The 21014-nt window shown below is 39.2% G+C and overlaps 1 protein-coding gene across 1 annotated transcript in view; it reads right to left on the bottom strand.

The window, feature by feature from the left end:
- Positions 1–21014, bottom strand: part of LOC121512822 (neurocan core protein-like) — a 121584-nt gene that overhangs the window by 63828 nt on the left and 36742 nt on the right. The window contains exons 2-8 of the mRNA XM_041792302.1: positions 20439–20521; positions 13147–13376; positions 12860–13028; positions 10300–10474; positions 6564–6691; positions 4903–5196; positions 1899–2753 (exon numbers count right to left, since the gene is read on the bottom strand). Coding sequence (XP_041648236.1) covers positions 1899–2753; positions 4903–5196; positions 6564–6691; positions 10300–10474; positions 12860–13028; positions 13147–13376; positions 20439–20511 — 1924 coding nt within the window. The 5' untranslated portion in view covers positions 20512–20521. The remainder of the gene's footprint in view (positions 1–1898; positions 2754–4902; positions 5197–6563; positions 6692–10299; positions 10475–12859; positions 13029–13146; positions 13377–20438; positions 20522–21014) is intronic.

Below are 21014 nucleotides of genomic sequence, written 5' to 3'. Positions count from 1 at the left end.
TACCCACAGTGGAGAAATATCATGGATTTTGAATGGCCAGCGAAAAGCTACATTACATTTTAGTCTAGTTTTAGTCATCTGGATGAAAACTAAACTGACTTTTAGTCACTTTTAGTCATCACAGTTCTATTTTTTTGTTAGTCTTAGTCTAGTTTTTGTCATGGAAAAAAAGCTGTCGATGAACATTTTTAGTCATAGTTTTAGTCAACAAAATTAACACTGCCTTGCTCCCTTAAGGGGTCCTTAACCTTAGGGTGGGAGCAAATGGTTTAGTAAATGCAGCTCTGTCTGCAATCATGGCACTGAGTCTGTGTTGATAGGCCTCAATCAAGCTTGCACATCTCGACACTTACTCCCTTTTTAAGTCAGCTAATCCAAGCGAGTCTAACAATCTCTACTGGCTTTTCCATTTCACGAGATCACGTCACCTGTGCGTATCTGTAGCTGACTGGACATAATTTTAAGCATTCCTCTTGTTAACATTTAAGAGAGCAAGATGTCTCATGCTAAAATGAACCTCTCTTGTCATTTTCAACAGTTTTCATGCAGGTGATGCCGTGGATATTATTCTGCCCTCTATCAATTTGGGATCAAAAAATATGCACAACAACCCTCTTTGCACAGATCAGCTGTTGTAGTCTAATCACTAAAGGTTGAGCGACAGATTTCAAATCCTAAATTGTGTTATGGATGAAATGCACAGCTAAATAATACTGATATAAGATCAGGCAGTTGTAAAGAGAAGCTGTAGGAGGAAGAGCAGAAGGACAGTGCGTATGAAGAGAGTAGGGGCACAGGCACATACATTTGGACAGTGGAGTTTTATCACATAAATTAAGTAAAGTCATTTTTAACAAAGCACTATTTATAACCTTTATGTGTCAGAACTTTGTTAACAGTATCCTACACAGCCACTTCTATTATTTTCCGATCAGAAAAGGAGCAGAAAATTTGTACGGACTGTAAAAGAAACCATAATTACCACCCTAGATTACAGAGATGCCAATTTACCTGGGATTGGTAATACCTGTAGAGCTCTGTGTGCACTGAAACATGGAAGGTGATTTGCCCTTGAATTTTTACTCCGCAATTAACAGACATGGTGGATTCGCACAGGATTAAAAACACGGACATCCTGCGTGATTATAAGAAATTACCAGAGGTCCCTAGGTAATACTAATCTAGAGCAAACAGGGCTAAACACGCCTCATACAAACAGAACAAATGCACGAAAGAATGCGGGGATGAAATCATGTTTCCTTTCGGTGAGAGAGAGGAGACAAAGAGAATATGCAACTGATTTAGAGCTTAAATTTCCTCTCCTTATGAAAAAGCCTTGACTCATCCCTCATTCTTAGGTGATGGGGAAATGGGCCCCCAGTTCTTCATCACACATGCACATGCAAGCACAAACAACAGACAACTACATGTGTCTGCCTCCTGATGTCTGAAGATAAAATTGTGGTGAAGTTGCTTTGTTTTATTATCCAGTCAGTTTATTTTAAAATAAATAAATAATTGAATAAATAAAAAATTATATCTGTTTGACTCCTGAAAAATAAGCCTAAACTTGTTACGAAAGTCTGCTTTGTTTGAACAAATGATACAAGTGACATCAAAGTTAATTAAAATTCAATCTCAGCTCCTCTCTGACAATCTCTGCTGCAAACACAGTATTTTCAGTAAACAAGGGACAAAGGCAGAACAATCTCCATGCTACCTTTAAGCATTATCATTTTTGTTTTTTGCGTTGTGTTTGTTTGTAATCACTATTTAATTAAATGTACAGCAATAATTCTAATTGCTCCATAGAGGAATATGTCTGCTCTGCTTTTAAGAGAAAAGACATAAAGTGGAAAAACGACAAAAGCTTGACACAGTCAGTGTAGAGCTCATACCGTGAACAGCAGGTGTATTGTTGTCAGCAGAGGGGATGGAGGCTCGTTCTCCTGGCTGAGTGCTGGTGTCTCTTTGCCCTGTGATCTGGACTGCAGGCACCAATCGAACCAGTGGCATCACCTCTTTCTCTTGCTCGGACAGACCTTCCTCTGGACTCTGTGGTCCACTGGTAGGAGCCCTGAAAGAAAAACTACCACTCCTGTGCTCCATGATGGCATTCTCCATGCTGCCTTTGTTTGCATTGAGTTTTGGTTCACTCTGGTTTCTGCTGGATGCTTCTCCCTGTGTCTGGTTCTCTCTTGTTTGTTCCTCAGACACCACATGCCCTTCATCAGTCTCCTCCAACCCTTCACCTTTACTCCAGTATCTAAAGGGCTTCATTAGAGTGTTAACGAACTCAGCCAAGACGCTGTTACTAGTCTGAGAATGAGGAGTGGAAGAAACTACAGAGGATAATGTAGCGCTGTCAGATGATCCAAAATGGCCTCCATCTTCTTGTTCATGGGCAGATCCTCCATGGGTCTCCAAATCAGACTCTCCTGAGGAGTTGTTCATTATAGTGCTATTAGATTCCTCCAGGCTGTTTCTGGATTCGTCTTGTTCCTCCTTCCAGCTCTCTGCTGGATTAAGGTGGACAACTACATGCTCTTCAGAGATTTCAGAGGAATTGTTGATTTCAGTGATGGAGTTGGCTCCTGCTTTGTCCAAAACACCCTCATCAGTCCAGGGGGATATCTTGGAGAAAGGGGCTCTGTTCTGGGCTTGAGTGACTAAGGAGGTGTCCTCTGCTGCTGAGTTGGTGCTCTGGTAGAATGTCTGTGATTCTGCAGCCTGGACCCCTGCAGGCTGGTGGGCTGAAACAAAAAACAGGCATAATTCACCAAAGGGAGCAGTAATGTTTTTCACTTGACCTGAATCATCCTCCGCTGTGAGACACAGTGCTGAACCTCAGTTTACCTCCTTTTTCAGAGCTGAACTGCAAATGCTGTAGCTGCTCAAACAGGATAGAATTCAGAGCTTGATGCATTGTGTGGGATTGTAGAAGATTAGTAATATGTGGTTCTGATTTTTTTCCTACAAAATCTAATCATGATTTCCTTTACAGATGTGCACGCTAGTAATATCATGTTCATGGAATTGTATGGATAGTATTATGTAATCTAATTATAAAACAAAACATAATCCAGTTGTATTTAGTTAAGATATTTGATGTTGGTTATTATAAGCATAAATGTTTATTTGATACAATGGAAAGGTTCATGCAGTGTTGTGAAAATGTATTTGCCCCCTTCCTGGTTTCTTTTTTTTGTTGTTTTATATTCCCCCTGAATTCCATAAGAACAACTGCAAGCAAGCATTTGTGCTAACTGACAATGAGTCTTTTACGTAGCTGTGAAGGAATTTTGGCTCACTCTTCTTTGCAGTATTTTTTTAATGAAGCCACTCGGAAAGATTTTCAAACATGAAGACCTGGTTAAGGTCATGCCACAGCATCTCAATCAGATATAAGTCCAGACTTTGACCAGGCCAATTCAAAGCCTTCATTTTGCTTTTTTAAGACATTCGGAGGTGGATTTTCTGGTGTGTTCTGGATCATTGTTCTGCTGTGTAATCAAAGTGAGCTTGAGCTGAAGACTGGAAATTGTCCTTCAGGATTTTTTAGTAGAGAGAGGAATTCATGTTTAAATCAACTACAGCAAGTCGTCCAGGTCCTGAAGCAGCAAAGCAGCCCCAGACCAACACACTATCACTACCATGTTTGACTGTTGGTGAGATGTTTTTTTTTAATCAAAAGCTGTGTTATTTTTATGCCAGATGTAACGTGACATCCACCTTCCAAATAGTTCAACTTTGTTCTCTTCAGTTCACAGAAAATGTTCTAAAAGTCTCTGGGATGATTTCTGACACCTGTGAGATGAGCCTTTCTTTGGTCAGCAGTTGTTTTGGCTTTGGAACTCTCTCATGGATGCAGTTTTTGCCCAGTCTCTTTCTTATTGTTGAATCATGAACACTGATCTTAACTGAATCAAGTGAGACTGGAAGGTTGTTCTGGGTCCTTTACTGTTCCTGAATGAGTTTACAGTGCACTCTTGAAGTCATTTTGGTTGGCTGATTTCTCCTAGGAAGGTTCTGCAATGCTCCAAGTTTTCTCCATTTGTGGATAATGTCTCTCATTGAGGTTCGCTGGAGCTACAAAGCCTTAGAAATGGCTTTGTAACCCTTTCCAGACTGATAGATGTCAATGACTTTGTTTCTCATCTTGAATGTCTTAATATAGCAGCATGATGTGATGCTTTTTGGGATCTTTAAGTCTACTTCACTTCGTCAGACAGGTTTCATTACGGAGGTTTCTTGATTCAACAGGTCTGGTAGTAAACAGGTCTTGGTTTGTAGTGAAATTAAACTCAGCTTTCCACAAAATGCAGTCACTCACAGCTCATGATTTAACATATGGTGCCAATTTCTTTTACACTTCAGGCTAGGTAGGTTTGGGTGTCTTTTTCCCTAAATGACTGAAATCATCATTAAAAAAACTGCATTTTGTATTAACTCAGATTATTTTTTTCAAAAATAAAAATCTGTTCAATAATCTTTAAGTGTGATAAATACAGGGGAAAAAAGTAATCAGGAAGTGAGAAAACACTTTTTCACAGCACTTCATATCAGTAGTTTATTTCATACATGTGCTGTAGCTGTGTTCTCATGATGAAATGATTAAATTAATCAAGGAAAATTTCATAAGCAGACATTAAGAACTTTTTTTTTAATTTCAGAATGTTACTGCAAAATATCAGAGGGTTGTCTGATAAAAGCTGAGAAGATTTCACTGGAAAAAAATAAGCTTGTTAAGCTTGTTAACTTTTGAAATATATTAACCCATCGAGTGTGAAACAAACATGTCTTGTTAATTACTAATCAATACTCAAAGTAGAAAGGAAGTCAACAGAACCCACTGTTGCCATGGTAATCAGCATTATGTTAGTGGATGTAGTTGATCCGTACCTGTGTAGCAGTAGGCATCAAACAGAGCTGTGGTGTCGGGGAAGCCAGTACGGTTGGGGTTGTTGTAGACAGTCCTCACCCCAGGCTCATCTCCACCACAGTTCTTCCGTGGGACGTTGATTGGGTAACGGACACTGCCGTCAGCTAGCCAGCCGGGATCGCACTGGTCCAGGCCGGCCTGCCAGGCCAGGTAGAGCTGCCCCACAGTGGCCAGCTGGGCCCCCAGGGAATGGCAGTGGATGGAGGCTGTGGCCAGAATCAACTTCTCCTGAACTGCAGAGTGGAAGACGTCACCTGGAAGGAGGACAGGAAATAGAAGAGGAGTGCATTAGTTGGCATGATGAAGATCACGAAAGACTCATACCCTTCAGTCGTAGATCGTTTCTGTTCAGTTAGCTGATTGAGAGAGCAACATTTTGAGGTTTGTTGAACAGTAAATAGAGGGACACTTCAGAATCCATTCATTTGTGTTTCAATTTGTATTTCAGTTCCATCAGATTTTTCTTTTTCTTTAAAGCAAAGAAAAATTTGGAAAATATTCCTGGGTTGTTACAGGATATGATTGTTAATGAAACTACAGAGATTTCATTAAATAGGAGAAACACTGAAACGGCACGGCTTGTATTATTTTTTTGCAATGAACATTGTAAACTTGTTATTATTTCGCTCGGGTTGTTAATTGATTTGAATAATAATGGAAACTGCTGAATCCAAACTCTAATGGAAGCCATTTATTTTTCTCCTTTTATCATCTCAATAACAAACACAGTATTCTTTTATGTAAATTGAATTCAGAAAGTATTCAGACCCCCATTCTATCTTTTTTTTTTTCAGTTTTTTTTATGTCGCAGCCTAAGGCTACAATAAAAAAATAATAATAATAAAATAAAATAAAAAAAACATAAATAAATAAATTCTCTTAAATCTACACTCAGCACCCAATCCTGACAAAGCGAGAATGGCATTTTAGATTTTTTTTTTTAATTATGAAAAAAAAAAAAAGAAAAGAAAGAAAATAAATGTCCAGAAGCATACGCTAATATGCTTCCTATTTTTCGGGTCTTTGCTCAGATGTTTCTACACCTTGACAGGAGTCGACCTGTGGTGAATCAAACTGATTCGACATGATTTTGAAAGGCACACACCTCTCTTTAGAAAGTCTCACAACTGACAATGCATTTCAGAGCAAAAAAAAAAACAGCCACGAGGTGAAAGGGACTGCCTGCAGAGAAAGAAATCAGGGGAGAAGGGCCTTAGTAAGAAAGGTGACCAAGAACATCATGGCCACTCTGACTAAGCTCCAGACATCCTGTGTGGAGATGGGACAAAGTTCCAGCAGGACAAACATCACTTCAGCCCTCCGCTGATCTGGACTTATGTCAGAGTGGCTAGACTGACGCCTCTCCTCCATGCAAAACGCAGGAAATCCTGCTTGGAATTTGTAAAAATCTCTCTTGGCTCATGTCCACAGTAGGTTTGACCTTACAGCTGGACTCGCTACCTCTCTCAGTGCTTCAAGCTTTATCTTCTTCCTCCCCTGCCCTCTTTTGTGCTAACAGAAGTTCAATTCCTGTCACAGTGTTACACTGCTGTACATCCTCAGATGAGTGGACTCCTACCTGACTGAACCCAAATTTATGGTTGAAGCTTCTGACTCCTACCTTGAAGCTCCTTAGCAAAACAGTAGACATCAAACAGCTCGTCTGTAGACCTAAGGCCATAGTTACGGACTCCAGGTAAGTCCTCTCTGTCCCCATAGCAGCCAGGTCGAGGTGCCTGGATGGGATATCTGTTGTGAGAATATACAGAGACAGGAACAAGTATGGAGAAAAAAGATTAAAATAGTTTGAATATTAAAAGGAGCAACAGACAACTTTGGCTCTCCAAGTGCCACTGTGATGAGCCAAATATGTAACCAAATGAATGAGGAAATAGAACTAAACAAGTAACCAACCTTCAACTAAGAGATACATCAAGGTGAGATACACAATCATAGTCATCATGGAAGCAAGCAGTCCGTTAGAGGTTAAAAGCAGCAGGATTTTTTATGATGCCCTAGTGAGGATGAGGAAACAACTGAGTATTACTCAAAACACTGACTCTCAGAGCCGCAGGGTCTGGGAAAGAGACTGATTAAAAGTTTGACTGGCTAAATTTGCACTTAGGAAGTTAGAGTAAGAGACAAACATACAAAGGCATTAATACTCAAAAAAGTTTCATGTATAAAAAACTAAATGTCAGTGCACCGCTACAGTGTTTTTCTTAAAAAGCTGCAAGTTTTCATCAGAGCATAACCAGTAGGTCTTTTGCCTCAGGCTGATGAAGCGTTGATTAATGTCTGCAATTTTTCCAAATTATTAATTGGACACTCTCTTCCAGGCTGATGTGCACACACACCCTCTGGATCTGGACCAATTAGAGGATTCCCGAGTGAAAACAACAGGAGTGTAGGATGAAGGAGAGGAAAAAAGAGAAGAAAGCGTGCTGCTGGAAGGCTGTGAAAAACTCTCAGGAAGACAACATTTAATCTGCTTTGCTACTGAAGCGAGACTGATTTAATATTAAAATGTAGAGATGAGGATCACTGCTGAGAGACAAGCTCTGACTGATATTGTTATAAGAGACTTTATGGAAGATGCCATGCTGAAACACAGGCAGCAGCCTGACAGACAGCTCAGAGGGCAGCAGCAGTTTACTTCCTTTCCAGTGTGCAAACAAGAAATTAGGTCCAATTATTTTTTACTGCTCTGTTTTTGTCAAAACAAAAAGATCAAACAGATTTTCATGCTTTCATGTTCCCACTTCTACATAATTTCTCAAGTTTTAATACTTTTTTTAGAAGCAGAATGCATTTGCTTTAATAAACGCTGGCTTTCATAAAATATTATCCAGTGAAATTTATATGGCTTGATCACGTGCTTCATTTGCTACTATATCTTACACATAACAGACGTTTAGCTTTTAAATCTGATACTCAAATTTCCTTAAAATTAATGTATATGCAGTGCCTATTAAAAGTATTCACCCCCTTAGATTTTTTTTAACCATACTATTGATTTTATATATCAATCATGGTCAATATTTGGCTTTCATCCACTTTTTTTTTTTTTTTTTTTGTTTTTACAAAAAAAACTCTCTAATGTCAGAGTGAAAAGTGATTTCTGCATAATAATGTAAATTAAATGAATGTATTGTAAAATAAGTGATTGCATAAATATTCACCCCCTTCAAGTCAGTATTTAGCAGGTGCACCTTTGGCTGCAATCACAGCTGAGTCTGAGTGGATAGGTCTCAATCAGGCTTGTGCAACTGTATAATCTGTGTAATTTTACTCCATTTTTCTTTGCTCAAGCATTGTCAGAATTCACAGGGATCCTGCATGAGCAGTCCTTTTCAAGTCTAGCCACAACTCCTCTATTGGATTGGTCTGGACTTTGACTCAGCCACTCCAGAATATTCCCCTTGTTGTCTTCAAAACAATTCTGTGTAACTTTCGCTGTATGCTTCGGGTCATTGTCTTGTTAGAAAAAAAACATCTTCTCCTGAGCTGTAATTCTCTTTAAAACTAAATGAGATTGTCCACCGTGATTTTACTTTATTTTGCCGTAATCATTTTACCCTCTACTTGTACAAGCACTCTGGGGCTGGCTTATGAGAAGCATCCCCACAGGATGATGCTGCCACCACTGTGCTTCACAGTGGGGATGGTGTGGTGATGTGCAGCGTTTGGTGTCAACCAATCATAGTGTCTTGTCTGATTGCCAGAAAGCAGACTCATCAGATCAAAGAACTGTTTTCCACTTTACTATGGCATCTTCCACATGTCTTTTGGTGAACTTTAGTTGAGATTTAGGCCTTGTCCACATGGAGACGTGTGCATTTTTCTGTTTTGTTTTGAAAAAGTTTTTTGTGAACATGGCATAATTTCAAGAAATGTCAGAGTAAGCATGAAACTATTCAAAATGACTGAAAATGCTGTGGTTTATAGGCCAGGCTTGTAAGTGGTGCTGTCACAAAAAATTGCCAGAAACAGAGAAGAAGATTCTCCAGCCTGCCCTGGTTGCACTCTGCAATATATCTAAGAATACGTGGAGTACGCTGTTCTCTATTACCATTTGTTGCCCACGTTAGCTGTAGAGGAGCAGAAGACACAAACACAATCAAGTAATCTGCTATTATTGTTGACATTATTGTTGCTGATGGCTGGGCTCGCACATGTGGGTTTAAGTTTGTTATGATGTAATTGTTTCAGGGGAGATGTGCTTAGTTGTACACACAGAGATGAAACGGTTGGTCAATACAGATTTGTTCACTCTGGGACCTGGTTTCAAAAAGTATCGTTTTCTTGCTCCCCTATGGTTGAAACACTTATGCCATAAAACACTTCTGCAGATACTCCTAAACACATCTCCACAAGGACAGCCCCTTAATGAGCTGTCAACAGTGGCTCTCTCTTTTCCACTCTCCCATAAAGCTCTGACTGATGAAGAACCAGTTGTTGTATGTAGAGTCTCTCCCATCTCAGCTATTGAAGCTTGTTACTCCTTGGTGGCGTCTGTCACTAGTCTTCTTCTTGTGCAGTCACTCACTTTGTGAGGATGGCCTGATCTAGACATATAGAGCACTCATACTCCTTCTATTTCTTGATGATGGATTTAACTGAACTCTCTGGGATGTTCAGGGCCTTGGAAAGGCTTTTGTATCCATCTTCTGACTTATACTTTTCAATAACCTTTCCTCTGAGTTGCTAAGAGTGTTCTTTTGTCTTCATGGGTTAATGGTAGCCAGGAATATTGATTAACCAGTGACTGGACCTTCCAGACACAGGTGTCTTTATACTACAATCACCTGAGGCACATTCACTGCTCCTTGATTATTCCCATTTCACTGATTGTTTGACTACTAGCACCAATTGGCTGGATCTCTGTTGATATGTTTTCAGTTTGACATTAAAATGTTTCTTTTTACTATGCTTTTTGTTAAAAAAAATAATTAAACTGACAATGATTGACTTATAAAATCAATAAAAGGATAGACCATCCTGTGCTTACTTTTTATAGGCACTGTAAATTCTATGATAGAGGCATTTCCTTTGACCAAGTTTCGTCTGCAACAGTTAAATTGCATCTTTTTTTTTTTTTTTCAGAGAGGATGTAACTTACTGCAAAATGTTCCTGCAAACAAAACCTTATATAGATTAAATATAACTTAACTGAAAAATTACAAATAAAACAAATAAACAAAAACATATTCAGTTGCCTGATAAGTATAAGGCTTGAAATAGATGCCTTAATCTGTAATATCAAAGGGCTAAGTAGTTTGAATGAACCAATGATTGCTGGTCAGCAGTAAATGTCCTGATCAGAGATACCAACAATGAAGACTGTAAATCCTCACCGTACAGTCTGGTCAGACAGCCAGCCAGCATCACAGTTGTCATATCCATCAGCAAAGGCAGCCTGCAGCTGGCCTGGAGTTGCGATGACTGCTGAGTTCTCCACACAAACCCTCTTAGCGTCAGTGAAGGACAGGGCGTAGCGGTCATGAGGGGCTCTGTAGTGAAACACCACACCTGGAATACAGAGATGAAACATGTGATAACAAGCAGGGAGAACAGTCCAGAAACGAATCACACTGGAAACTAATCCCCTGTAGTGTCTGTGTCACTGAAATATTTATGAAATGTAACCTTGAACCATTAAATCAAAAGCATGTAAACAATCACAGATACACAAAACCCTCCAGACATCCCATCATGCCCTGAAATTGTTCCATCAGTGCAGGAAGAAACTGCAGCTCTGTGTGTAAAGTGAATTGTTTTCTACCAGGACACTTATTGAACAAAAGAGAGGTTGTTCTAGGACATAATGTATGACAAACATTGTTTGTGTTATTTTACACAGTAAACATGATGCAAAAATGTCAAAGAAAGACAAAGCCAGGAGGGTAAAAATTAAAACTGATAAGAAAGCAAAAGGCATCTGATCACAGCTTAGGCATAGATAAGGAGGACTCATGTAATATTGATATACCTGATCAGTATTAATACCTGCTAATTAATAGATTAAGCAATTAGTGAGAGGATTGCTGTGGTCTGCCATGTATTGTGACTGCCATTTAAAACTAAACTCTGGACATGGATACTTCTCACTGGCTTCTTCTCTCTAAAGGAGTGGTTTCATGATCCATTCATCTAGACAAGAGAGAGAGGACGCAGGGACAGGGTCAGAAGAAAAGCTCTGCTTTAAAAAACTATCATCCTTGTAAATTTACTAAACTTGTAAAAACTTATTGTTCAGATGTACAGATACATGCTTGCACATATTAAATCTGGTTGTGGTAGCAATAGTTGTGATTGTGCCAAAGAATAGAGGTACCATGGACTTGTGAAAGGCTGCATCTACAAGTGGCTAGGACCCAACATGAAAAAGGTTCATATTCCTCAAGTCCCAAGCAGCCACAAAGACTGATTCAACAAAATGAAGACTTATAACCAAAATGAGAATACTTCAAAATGTAGAACAGTCAAGAACAATAAACTGATTTAAAAGGCTGGAGAGTAACCTGAGGCTAATGCACTTTGCCATTCCCTGTGGTAATCATATAACTGCTGCCATGCTCTAACAGCACAACATATAACAATGTTAATAATTTAACTATTCCAAACAACCTGCATTTTCTCCACAACATAGCTGCAGCATCGGGTTGATTGAGAGGGATCTCGCTGCTGAGTAAAGGAGAAAAAGAGAGGAGAAAAGAACGTCCACCATAAAAACAACCTAATGCAGCATTATTTTGAGTTTCGTTAGCTGCGTTAGCTACGTAGATGACATAGCTAATGCAGCTATGTAGCTAGAGCTAAGCTCACAAAGCAGAGATGTCAGCTAACATTATCTACATAGCTACACTAGCTTTAGTCAGACTTTGTTTATGTATAAAGTTGAATTAAAAAAACAAAACAATCTAAAACTGGGATTATGTTTTACTGGCAAATTAAGCCACTTCTGTTCTGACTGTGAGAGTAGCTGTTAGCCATCGTTGTAGAGGACAGCAGTCCAAACAAAATACACAAAAAAAGATTTAAAACTGCAGCTACTACCAACTAGAGCTGTCATTAATATAGCTTAGATGTAGCAAGCTACCTTTGCAGTGTAGCTTAGATTGTCACTTTTCTCCTTTAGCAGTGAAGTTTAATTTAAAATACCTAGTAGCTTGACAAACTACATTTTACAAGGAGCTTGCCCAACACTGGTGGCAGCTTATTAATGAAATTATTTAATTACTTTGATAGAACCTGACAAATGCTCTCCAGTTACCTCCAGGTTATCTGATAATTTATAGTTCTGAACAAAAAGTCAGAGTACAGTAAACAGTCTCCTCATTTAGCTCTGCAATATGAGCCAGACGATACACAATTAGACAATAACATGCCTATCTTACTGGTTCTATTAAGGTTTTGAGTGTATAAGCAGCATCTGAGTGATCCAGATCAATGATAATTTAGCGAGAATGCTGAATCAGCAGTCGAGTAATTGCTCCTTCATGTTTTTTTGTTGCATGTTCAAAAATAAGATATCGATCAGTCAACAAGAATTTCTGTAGTTAATCATGAATAATTGCAGGTGACTGTTTGATATCACAAGGTGCAGATGACATTTAGAAACTGTGGACTTATTTTACATCTCTGTGGCTGCAGAGAGACGCTGACATGGTTCAATCAAAGTGTGATGAAAGGGACAATAAAGCATGAGATTAACTGGGATTTTTGAAAATGAATGCTCCAATTATGCACGTTAATCAAGCTGGATTAATGTCATTAATCTTGATAGACCTACTAAAACGTTTCCAAAAAATAATAGGGGGAAGGCTCATGTTAGAGCTAACGGTGTTTGTTCATCTTCAAAGATCACACAATCAAAAGGGCTGCTTCAATAAGAAAAAGACATATTTTATTCACCTGTGACCTCCAGGGGAACTGTGTCCTGCTCATCATTGATGCCCACCACAACCTCACAGCGGTACAGACCAGAGTCGCTGGAGCGAAGTCCTGACAGAGCAAGACTGGCGTTGTAACGGTTCTCATTGTAACCAGGCAGAGTTACACGGCCCTGGAAGGACTTCTTCACCTACAGGAGACATAGGAAGTGGTAAAAGAAAAAGAGGAAAACACTGAGGAGTCATTTTTATATGTAAACAAACCAACACCAAACATTTCACTGTGGTTTTCCACAGACATTTTTGTACCTTCACCACATTGTCTTTAGCCACCAGGACTGACTGTTCCTTCTGCAGGCCATCAGAGCCTCTCTGGCCCCAAACCTTGGTCCACTTGATCCTGGGGGGTTCTTGGGATGAACTGGCACTGGAGCGGAGGGTGAAGAGGCAGGGGAGGAGAACGGTTCTGGACAGCTCCTCGCTAATGGTCTTATGGGTCACTTTCCTCATATTCACCACGGTCTCTGCATTAGTTACACCTAATAAGAGGGAGAAGATAATCAACTTCAATGTTTAAAGGAAGCCATGGAATATTATTATTAATACACTGAAAAGATGCAGGGTAAGCTCTATCTGCATCTGTTAATCTGCTGCGCACAGTGTGGGACTAAAGACAGGTTTGCCTGTATACAGAATGGATGCATGTAAGAGTGCCACATTTTCCAGAGACAGACCTGCCTGTCTGTAATTACATGGCAGAAGTCTGGATAAATATTTTTTCAGGCACACTGCTGTGTGAGCTACTAAACCAAACTGTCCTTTTTTTGTCCTGGTCGTCCCCTGCAGTCCAACCACCTGCAAGCTTTAAGATTAAAAACATCAGCTCATTTGTCATCTGGAAGTCTTATTGCTTTGTCTTTATTATTTGTGTCAAGCCATGTAGTGTTTTCATTTCAAGAGCTTTGCCCATCAGCCCTGCAAACAAAAGAAACATGATTAAGATTCAATTTTGAATCACTTGCCTCAGCTATGATTGCCTATTCAGATAGTGGATGTTCTTATGATGTTCTTTGTGTTTGGGCGTGTGCGTGGATGTGTTCACACACTACAGAGCATGATCGAATAAAATAACATCTCCACAAACACACATCTTAAGGCCACTGTTTTTAATTTCACCCTGAATGTTTAAAATGCATTTGAGAACACCCACAGCAGACATGTGAATATCTGCCATTAATCACTCCTATGATGTTGTTCAAGCTTAGAGGCTGAGTCCTTTTCCTTTAATGGCTTAACGGCAGTCCCAATAACAGTTTACCCTCCCTGTAGATGCACAAAATGCACAAAAATACACACAATACACACTTTCTGCTTCATCCAGTGACATCATATTAGACTACCATGATGTGTCTGAAGCCCAGTGCACACTGTGATTTTCAGCAGATTCAGACATGAATTTGACTTGCAAGACTCATTTGGAAGTTGCCTCAACTTACAGCCTGATCATTCATTGTTTGTCGTGCGCATTGTGCACAGAGGGACACGACCTGACCGACTGCTTCCAACTGGTTGGGTCAATTTCCGGCGCAGGTATCACGCAGCCAGATCTGTCCGAGGACCTGTGCCTGCTGATGACGTGCATTGTGATTGGCTGTGATGATGTATTGCATTCTTATTGGCTGGAAGCTCACACCATGGGATAGCGAACACTTTAGCTTTCTACGATGCTAACTTTGAAAGCTAACTTCAGTGTCGTAATGTTATTCATACTTCGATGTTCTCTTTACCTCAGAATCTTTTGTTTTGTAAGCTGTCAGACAACCTTTGGAATTACAATGAAAACAGCAGGAATGCTTTTATGGTGTTTTCCCCGACTGTGATAAAGGAAAGCTGTGTGGCTGCGTAAGCTACATAGCTAACAGAGCCAAAGCTAAGCTCACAAAGCAGCTATGTTAGCTACATTTGCTAAAGCTCACGTTGCTAAAGCTAACTTAGCTACATTGGTATATGTAGTGACATTAATTACACAGTTTGCATAGCTATAATAGTTTTAGCGAAAGTGAGCCACTGTTCATGTAACTACTTCTAAAAATACTGTAATTGATCTCTGAACTTTTTCTCTGTTTTATTCATGAAATTTTTGTTGTGTTTGCAATTTAGTAATTTCATAAAATGTAACTGCCAGACTTTGTGAATAAAACTGAATTAAAAAAATAATAATCATAAATGTTGTACTGCAAATTATGACACTTCTGGTCTGAAAGTGAAGGCGTCTCAGAGATGCACGGTCTGCAGCTATATACTGTCTTGAAATTATTTGATAAAATAAAGCATTTTTTTCCCCATTCCTTGAAAAGTGGTGATTTTGGAGATTGGAGGTTTTGGCCCCACACCAGTGATATGTGATGTAGAAGAGGAGGTGTGAAATTGCAAATTATGCAATGCACCTACAGTCAGCCAGACTTTATGATCACTTTCCTATATTTGCATTCAAAAAATAATATTAAATGAATATGTCTACTTTTGTGTTTTATTTGTTTATTTATTCATGGGGGGGGGTGTTAATTGCCTCTTGTGAGGTGTTGGAATAGGAAAAGTTTGGATTTGAATTTAGCAGCTAGTTGATTTAGCTAATAACAAAGATGCAAAATGAGAGCTCCTCTGATACAGCTGTTATGCTGCTTAATGACTATGGGTTCCTGTTTCAAATTTACCCAACCAATATTAACGTTATTTTATCATCTAACTCTCCTAATTGAGGACATAATATTTGTTTAAACTACAGAACCACTGCTATCTAAGTTATCAACTTAATACATTTTTCTTGTATTTGATTTTATTTTATATATTTAAGCACTTCTTGCCACTGTGGAATGGAATGGCGATAGGCGCATGCACAATAGTCACACTTTAAGGACATGGGATAGTCAGGTGATCTGATGCACATCATGCTGCTGCTTCTGTGCTTTTGGATTGTTGCCAAAATTCTGTTTTCTTGTTTCTGTGATGAATGTGCATTTAAATCTGTCTGAAAACCTCATCAGAAGTCAGGGAAGTGAGCTCTGTGCAGCAGCGTCTGTGAGTCTCCTCCTGCTATGTGGTGATGCACAGGTATGACTCTTCAGGCAGATGCTAAGTTCCACCAGGCCAATCCTAGGTGAGTTGATTTACGCCATAAATGGCACCTCGTCCTGGTGCTCACTAACAACCGGTCTGTTCACAGTACGGATGTGCCGACTGTTTATTTTACAGCTTCAATGTGCACTGTGGCTTGGCGGTCTCGGATGGACCCTGTAGTCATTCATTTGACCATCTGTTACTCTAATGGGTATGGTCAGGTTGGCTAAACTTAACTTTGATTGTCATTAGAAATTGTTGATTAAGAAACAAGTGAGCTTGCTCTGTCTCCTCTTATCCTCCTCCTCCTCTATCTGTGTTGGAGACGCTTTCTGACAGCTGCACAGTGTGATATTTATAATATGGCATAAAAACACAACAATTAAAAACATTCTAATGTAAAGGTCCTATATGTACATAAAAGGCACTTCATTTATCTGGTTTTATCATTATGTTTTTTTATATATATAAAAAAACTAAAAGTTTTTGCAATGTTTGTTTTTTCAATATCATTCAGATTTCAAATACATGATTGGCTGCATGTTAAAAATGTTCTCATACATAGAGCATCACAGTCCTGTGCTGTGCTGCAGAGGAAAATTTACAATTGTTTTCTTGATAGCAGCATGAATGCATTTTTTTCCTTTCAGAGGGAAAATCTGACAGCCTGGAAAAACAGAACAGGCAGAAATGTCTCCAGTATAAAACAGAACGTGACTGTGAAAGGTGAAGGGAAACACATGAATGAAAAATGGAGGAGGAAAAGAATGAAGGTACTGTGTGTGAAACAGGGAAATAGGAGTGATGTGATGTAGAAAATCTGCCAAGGGGAGATGATGGAAAAGTACATGCTCTTTAGTGATTCACTGGTATGAGTGCACCAACTGACATAGTGAAAGATTAATGCCAAAACACAAACATACACAACTAAACTCACTCAATGACACATCATTGACTTGCGTTGATCAGATTTTCCTTCCTGCTGTCACCTTCTTTGCTTTGCCCCCCCTGGATGATTTGACACTCATCTTTGTTTACTTCGTTTGCACATGCCTTCCTCCTGCACATTCACATACTGACAAAGAACTGCAATTTCTGAACCACCTTGCCAAGAAGGACAACAAGAGGTAAACTTATTTTACAACTGTCAATACAGCATAATCTGATTGCCAGGTTCCACCTGAGGCCTGTACCACGAAGCTGGATTAACAAGTCCAGGATAGCTCTCTGTTAGCGGGATTGACTTATCAAGACATTCGCAATCTGGATCAGCTGTACGACGAAGCTGGCTACCAAGTTGCTAATTGCAGCCAGGATTTTCCAAGCTGGATCAGTGTGCGCTCACATAAAAGGGGTGGTGTTTGCAGTGTCTGACCTATCGCAAACATGGAGAAACCCTGCATTTCTCAATGGAGGAACAGACAATCATTCTTAAAAAAATATGAGGAATTTAAATCAATCATCCAGGCCAGAAGCAACACTGTTGCCACAGCAAATGCCAGGGAGGAATGTTGGCAGAAAACTGCCGACTCTGTTAATGCGTAAATTCATCAGATTATACGATATTAATTTTTCGGACAATATAAACGGACAGCACTCTGATCACTCAGTTTCACTTTATTACAGCACAGATATTTGGGGCAGAGCTTCCTCTGAATTTTGTGTTGTAATATTAATTCCTCACCGTGACGGCACAAGTAGTTGTGCGTTCCATTAATCCATGTTTCTGCAGTAAAGGTCTTTACAACTGCGGGTCCGTGATTTTCGGATGCGTTTTTTTTTTTCAGATTAATCCAAAAAAACGTCACGCACTCGGACCTTGCACACTGGGTCTGATACGTTTTAATTTGCCTTCACTGCGAAAATTCGTAAAAGATGGTAAATAGTTTCGTACTGCGAGCCTGCGTCTCTGTCACTCCTTTAAAAAATGACGGATGAAAATTTCAGCGTCAGTGTGCAACCTTGATTAGAACTACATGAGCTCTATTTTCTTTTTTAATGTGCGAAAAATTCGGACGAAATAATCGGACCCAATGTGCAAAGGCCATTATGTGTGACCATTATTATTAACCCCATTATTTCAGATGCTACCCTAGTGGAGCAAAAAGGACTTGGGAACAAGTGAAGATCAAATATAAAAACATTCATCAAAGCGGTGAGTGATAAGGCTTTATTTCTCCACACTGTCTCTGCTGTATGGATGAAATCACTGGAATTTATCTATCATCCATCCCTAAATATTCTTTCTCTCTTAAGCACTCTTCTCTTGTTCCGTGCACCAACAAGGATCTTCTAAAAATGGGCAGGCCATTTTCCAAGATAACTGATTGGTCAGGAGGCAGTGCTTTTATTCTCGCTGATCTCTTCTCCAGGACATAACCTGCTCCGGAGCAGGTTAGCAGTTCAGCATAAGTTACCGTGGTTATTTATCCCGGTAAGAAGTGAACCAGCTTGGTCGTACAGAAAATCCAGGGTTAATCCTGAAGTTATCTGGATAACAGAAAATCCAGCTTCGTTGTACAGGCCTCTGTAGAAGCACCATTTTGATAATGTTATGCTGCTTAAGTTGGCCAAACAAACACACTAACACAAATGAAGCCAATCAGCCTCAACAAGAGCAATCTTAATCGTATTCTCCCTTTTTTACACTTTTTGACCATGTTTTCAAAATATGTTTGCCTCTGTTTTCTGGCTGCTGATGTAATTTGTAGAAATGAATGAATCAATATCAAGCACAGTGTCCTCTGAAAAAAGCCTGAATTGAATTGTGCAGGAGATCATATTACAAAAGGAAACATTGCTCTTTTCGTCCGTGGCAATGTAAACTAGCAAGGTTACCTGATACCATTGAATCAAATCTGCATTTAAATGGAAATTTTATCACAAGCAAATCCTCCAGGAGGATGTCTTTTCTATAGATATTTGTGTTTCATATGCTTCGTGTCGGTTTTTTTTTTTAAATAAAGCTCACCTGGCTCTGAGATGATAGGGAGGACTGGGATTAGGAGGGTGATGATGGAAATTAGATTTCAAAAAAGTTTGTACTATGACTTCTCGAATGGACAATAAAGAATAGTTCAGTTCAAGCCAACACTATCTACCTTCCCCTCTCTGCCAGTCCAGGTGCTGAGAAATCCAAAAGCGTGCCTCTTGCACATTGTTTTCTCTCGGCTGGCTCACAGACGATCATCTGTCTTCACTTTGCTCTTAGATATCAAATACAGTCAAAGAGGCTTTATGTGGCTGTCACAGAGCTGCACACAGGCTCTGGGTGGGCAATGATGGCATTTTCACTGTAATAGGAACACAACTGCAAACATCCTTCATCATTCTCTTCCGCTCTTTCATCACGTCCTTTCAGAGGTGCCATCAGTGGGCTTTCAGATAGTAAAGGCTGTTATTTCTACCATTTGCCTAAGTCAAAGCTGTCAGCCTGTCACTTGAGATCTGCTGGGTCTGATCAAGTGCATCCTTTTCTCTACTGCCATAACACTGCACAGCTGACTGAGTAAGTGTGTGTGTGTGTGTGTTTGTATAGAGTTGTATTCAGGTTGTAAATCATAGCTCATGAGCTGTCTGAAGAGGTCTGACACTAGTACATTATCATATTCTGACAGTGAGTACAACACAAACAACTAAACTGCAGGGAGCTTGGATAAAACTGCTTTTACCATTCTGGGTAAAACATACCTCTGATCCAGCTGATGGTTTACAAAGTCTTAATGACATTAGCCTTCATATATATACATACATATATATATATATATATATATATATATATATATATATATATATATATATACAGTGCTTAACAAATTTATTTGACCACCTGTCATATTTGTCTCAGAGACCATACAGCATCATGAAGTGCTTTAATGTGGACTCTTTCATTTTCAGTGAGCTCTCAACATTTTACCATTTTTAACAGGAATGAGGAATTTCAAACTGAATTCACCTTTTTATACCCAAATTTGAGCTGGTTCACTAGGCTTCTCTGAGAAGTCAGAAATTAATCATAACATTTAACCACTAAAACTAATTTTTCTGTTCAGGAATGCAAGTAAATAATTATAATTTGAAATATTAATCAAGAAATATTAATGTGCTTTACTATTTTTTCAGTTTTTTGTAAATCAGTACATTTGAAAATTCATGGAAAACAATAATAATTATATTTTAGCATTAAAAATATCATTTGGGTTAAAGAGCTTCTACATATTGGTGTATTAACCATTGCAGAAAGATAAAAAATGATTTTGGTAATTACCAATGCTATTAATTTAGGGCAGCTGTGGCATAAACCTTACTTTGGGTGGTGGTCTAATAAATTTTTTAAGCAATGTACATATATATATATAAAGCTGAGACTGAAAAAAATGAAAAGATTTCAACTGGTATGAAAATATGGAGCCTATGTCATGAGATATTAATACATGGCTAATGAGGACTACTGTTTAAGGTTGACAGTTTTAATAGGGACTTACCATAGCCCATAGTCTGAAGCAGAAGGAGGGCCAGCAGGGGCTGTAGTCCACACACTGATAGTACACCCTGCATCCTGCTGCACCTGGAGACACACATGAAGAGAGAGGGAATGTGAGCACACAATAAAAGCTGAAAACAACATACTGCCAGAATGTGAGAAGCTGTGAATCCTATTATAACCTGTCATAATGAAGAGGATTTCACTTGGACAGCATCATTAGCACATGTCCACTTGACCTGAGCATCATAACATTAAAATGATGTTTTCGAACAGAAAGTCTTCACTGCCTTAAAGACAAGAATATCTATAACTATAATTCAATAAACATAACAGCCAAGGTGAGCAAAAGTCTTACAACGGAAGTGCTGTTGGGTCTTTGTAGTGACACATACTGGTGCCCTTTGAAAACTTCTGGTCTAAAATCAGAAAAAAGAATGCAATGAAATCAAACCGGTCTCTGAAATTCTCTATTACACATGACAGTGTGCTAGCATCAGAAATAAGGGGCATCATTAAACAGGAATGGAGCACTCTTCAGTGGTGTCTCTCCAACCAGTGTTCACAGAAGCACATG

Source organism: Cheilinus undulatus, linkage group 7, assembly GCF_018320785.1.
Source record: "Cheilinus undulatus linkage group 7, ASM1832078v1, whole genome shotgun sequence".
NCBI lineage: Eukaryota > Metazoa > Chordata > Actinopteri > Labriformes > Labridae > Cheilinus > Cheilinus undulatus.
Note: the sequence above shows the minus strand (reverse complement) of the source record. Positions and strands in the feature narration are given on the sequence as shown.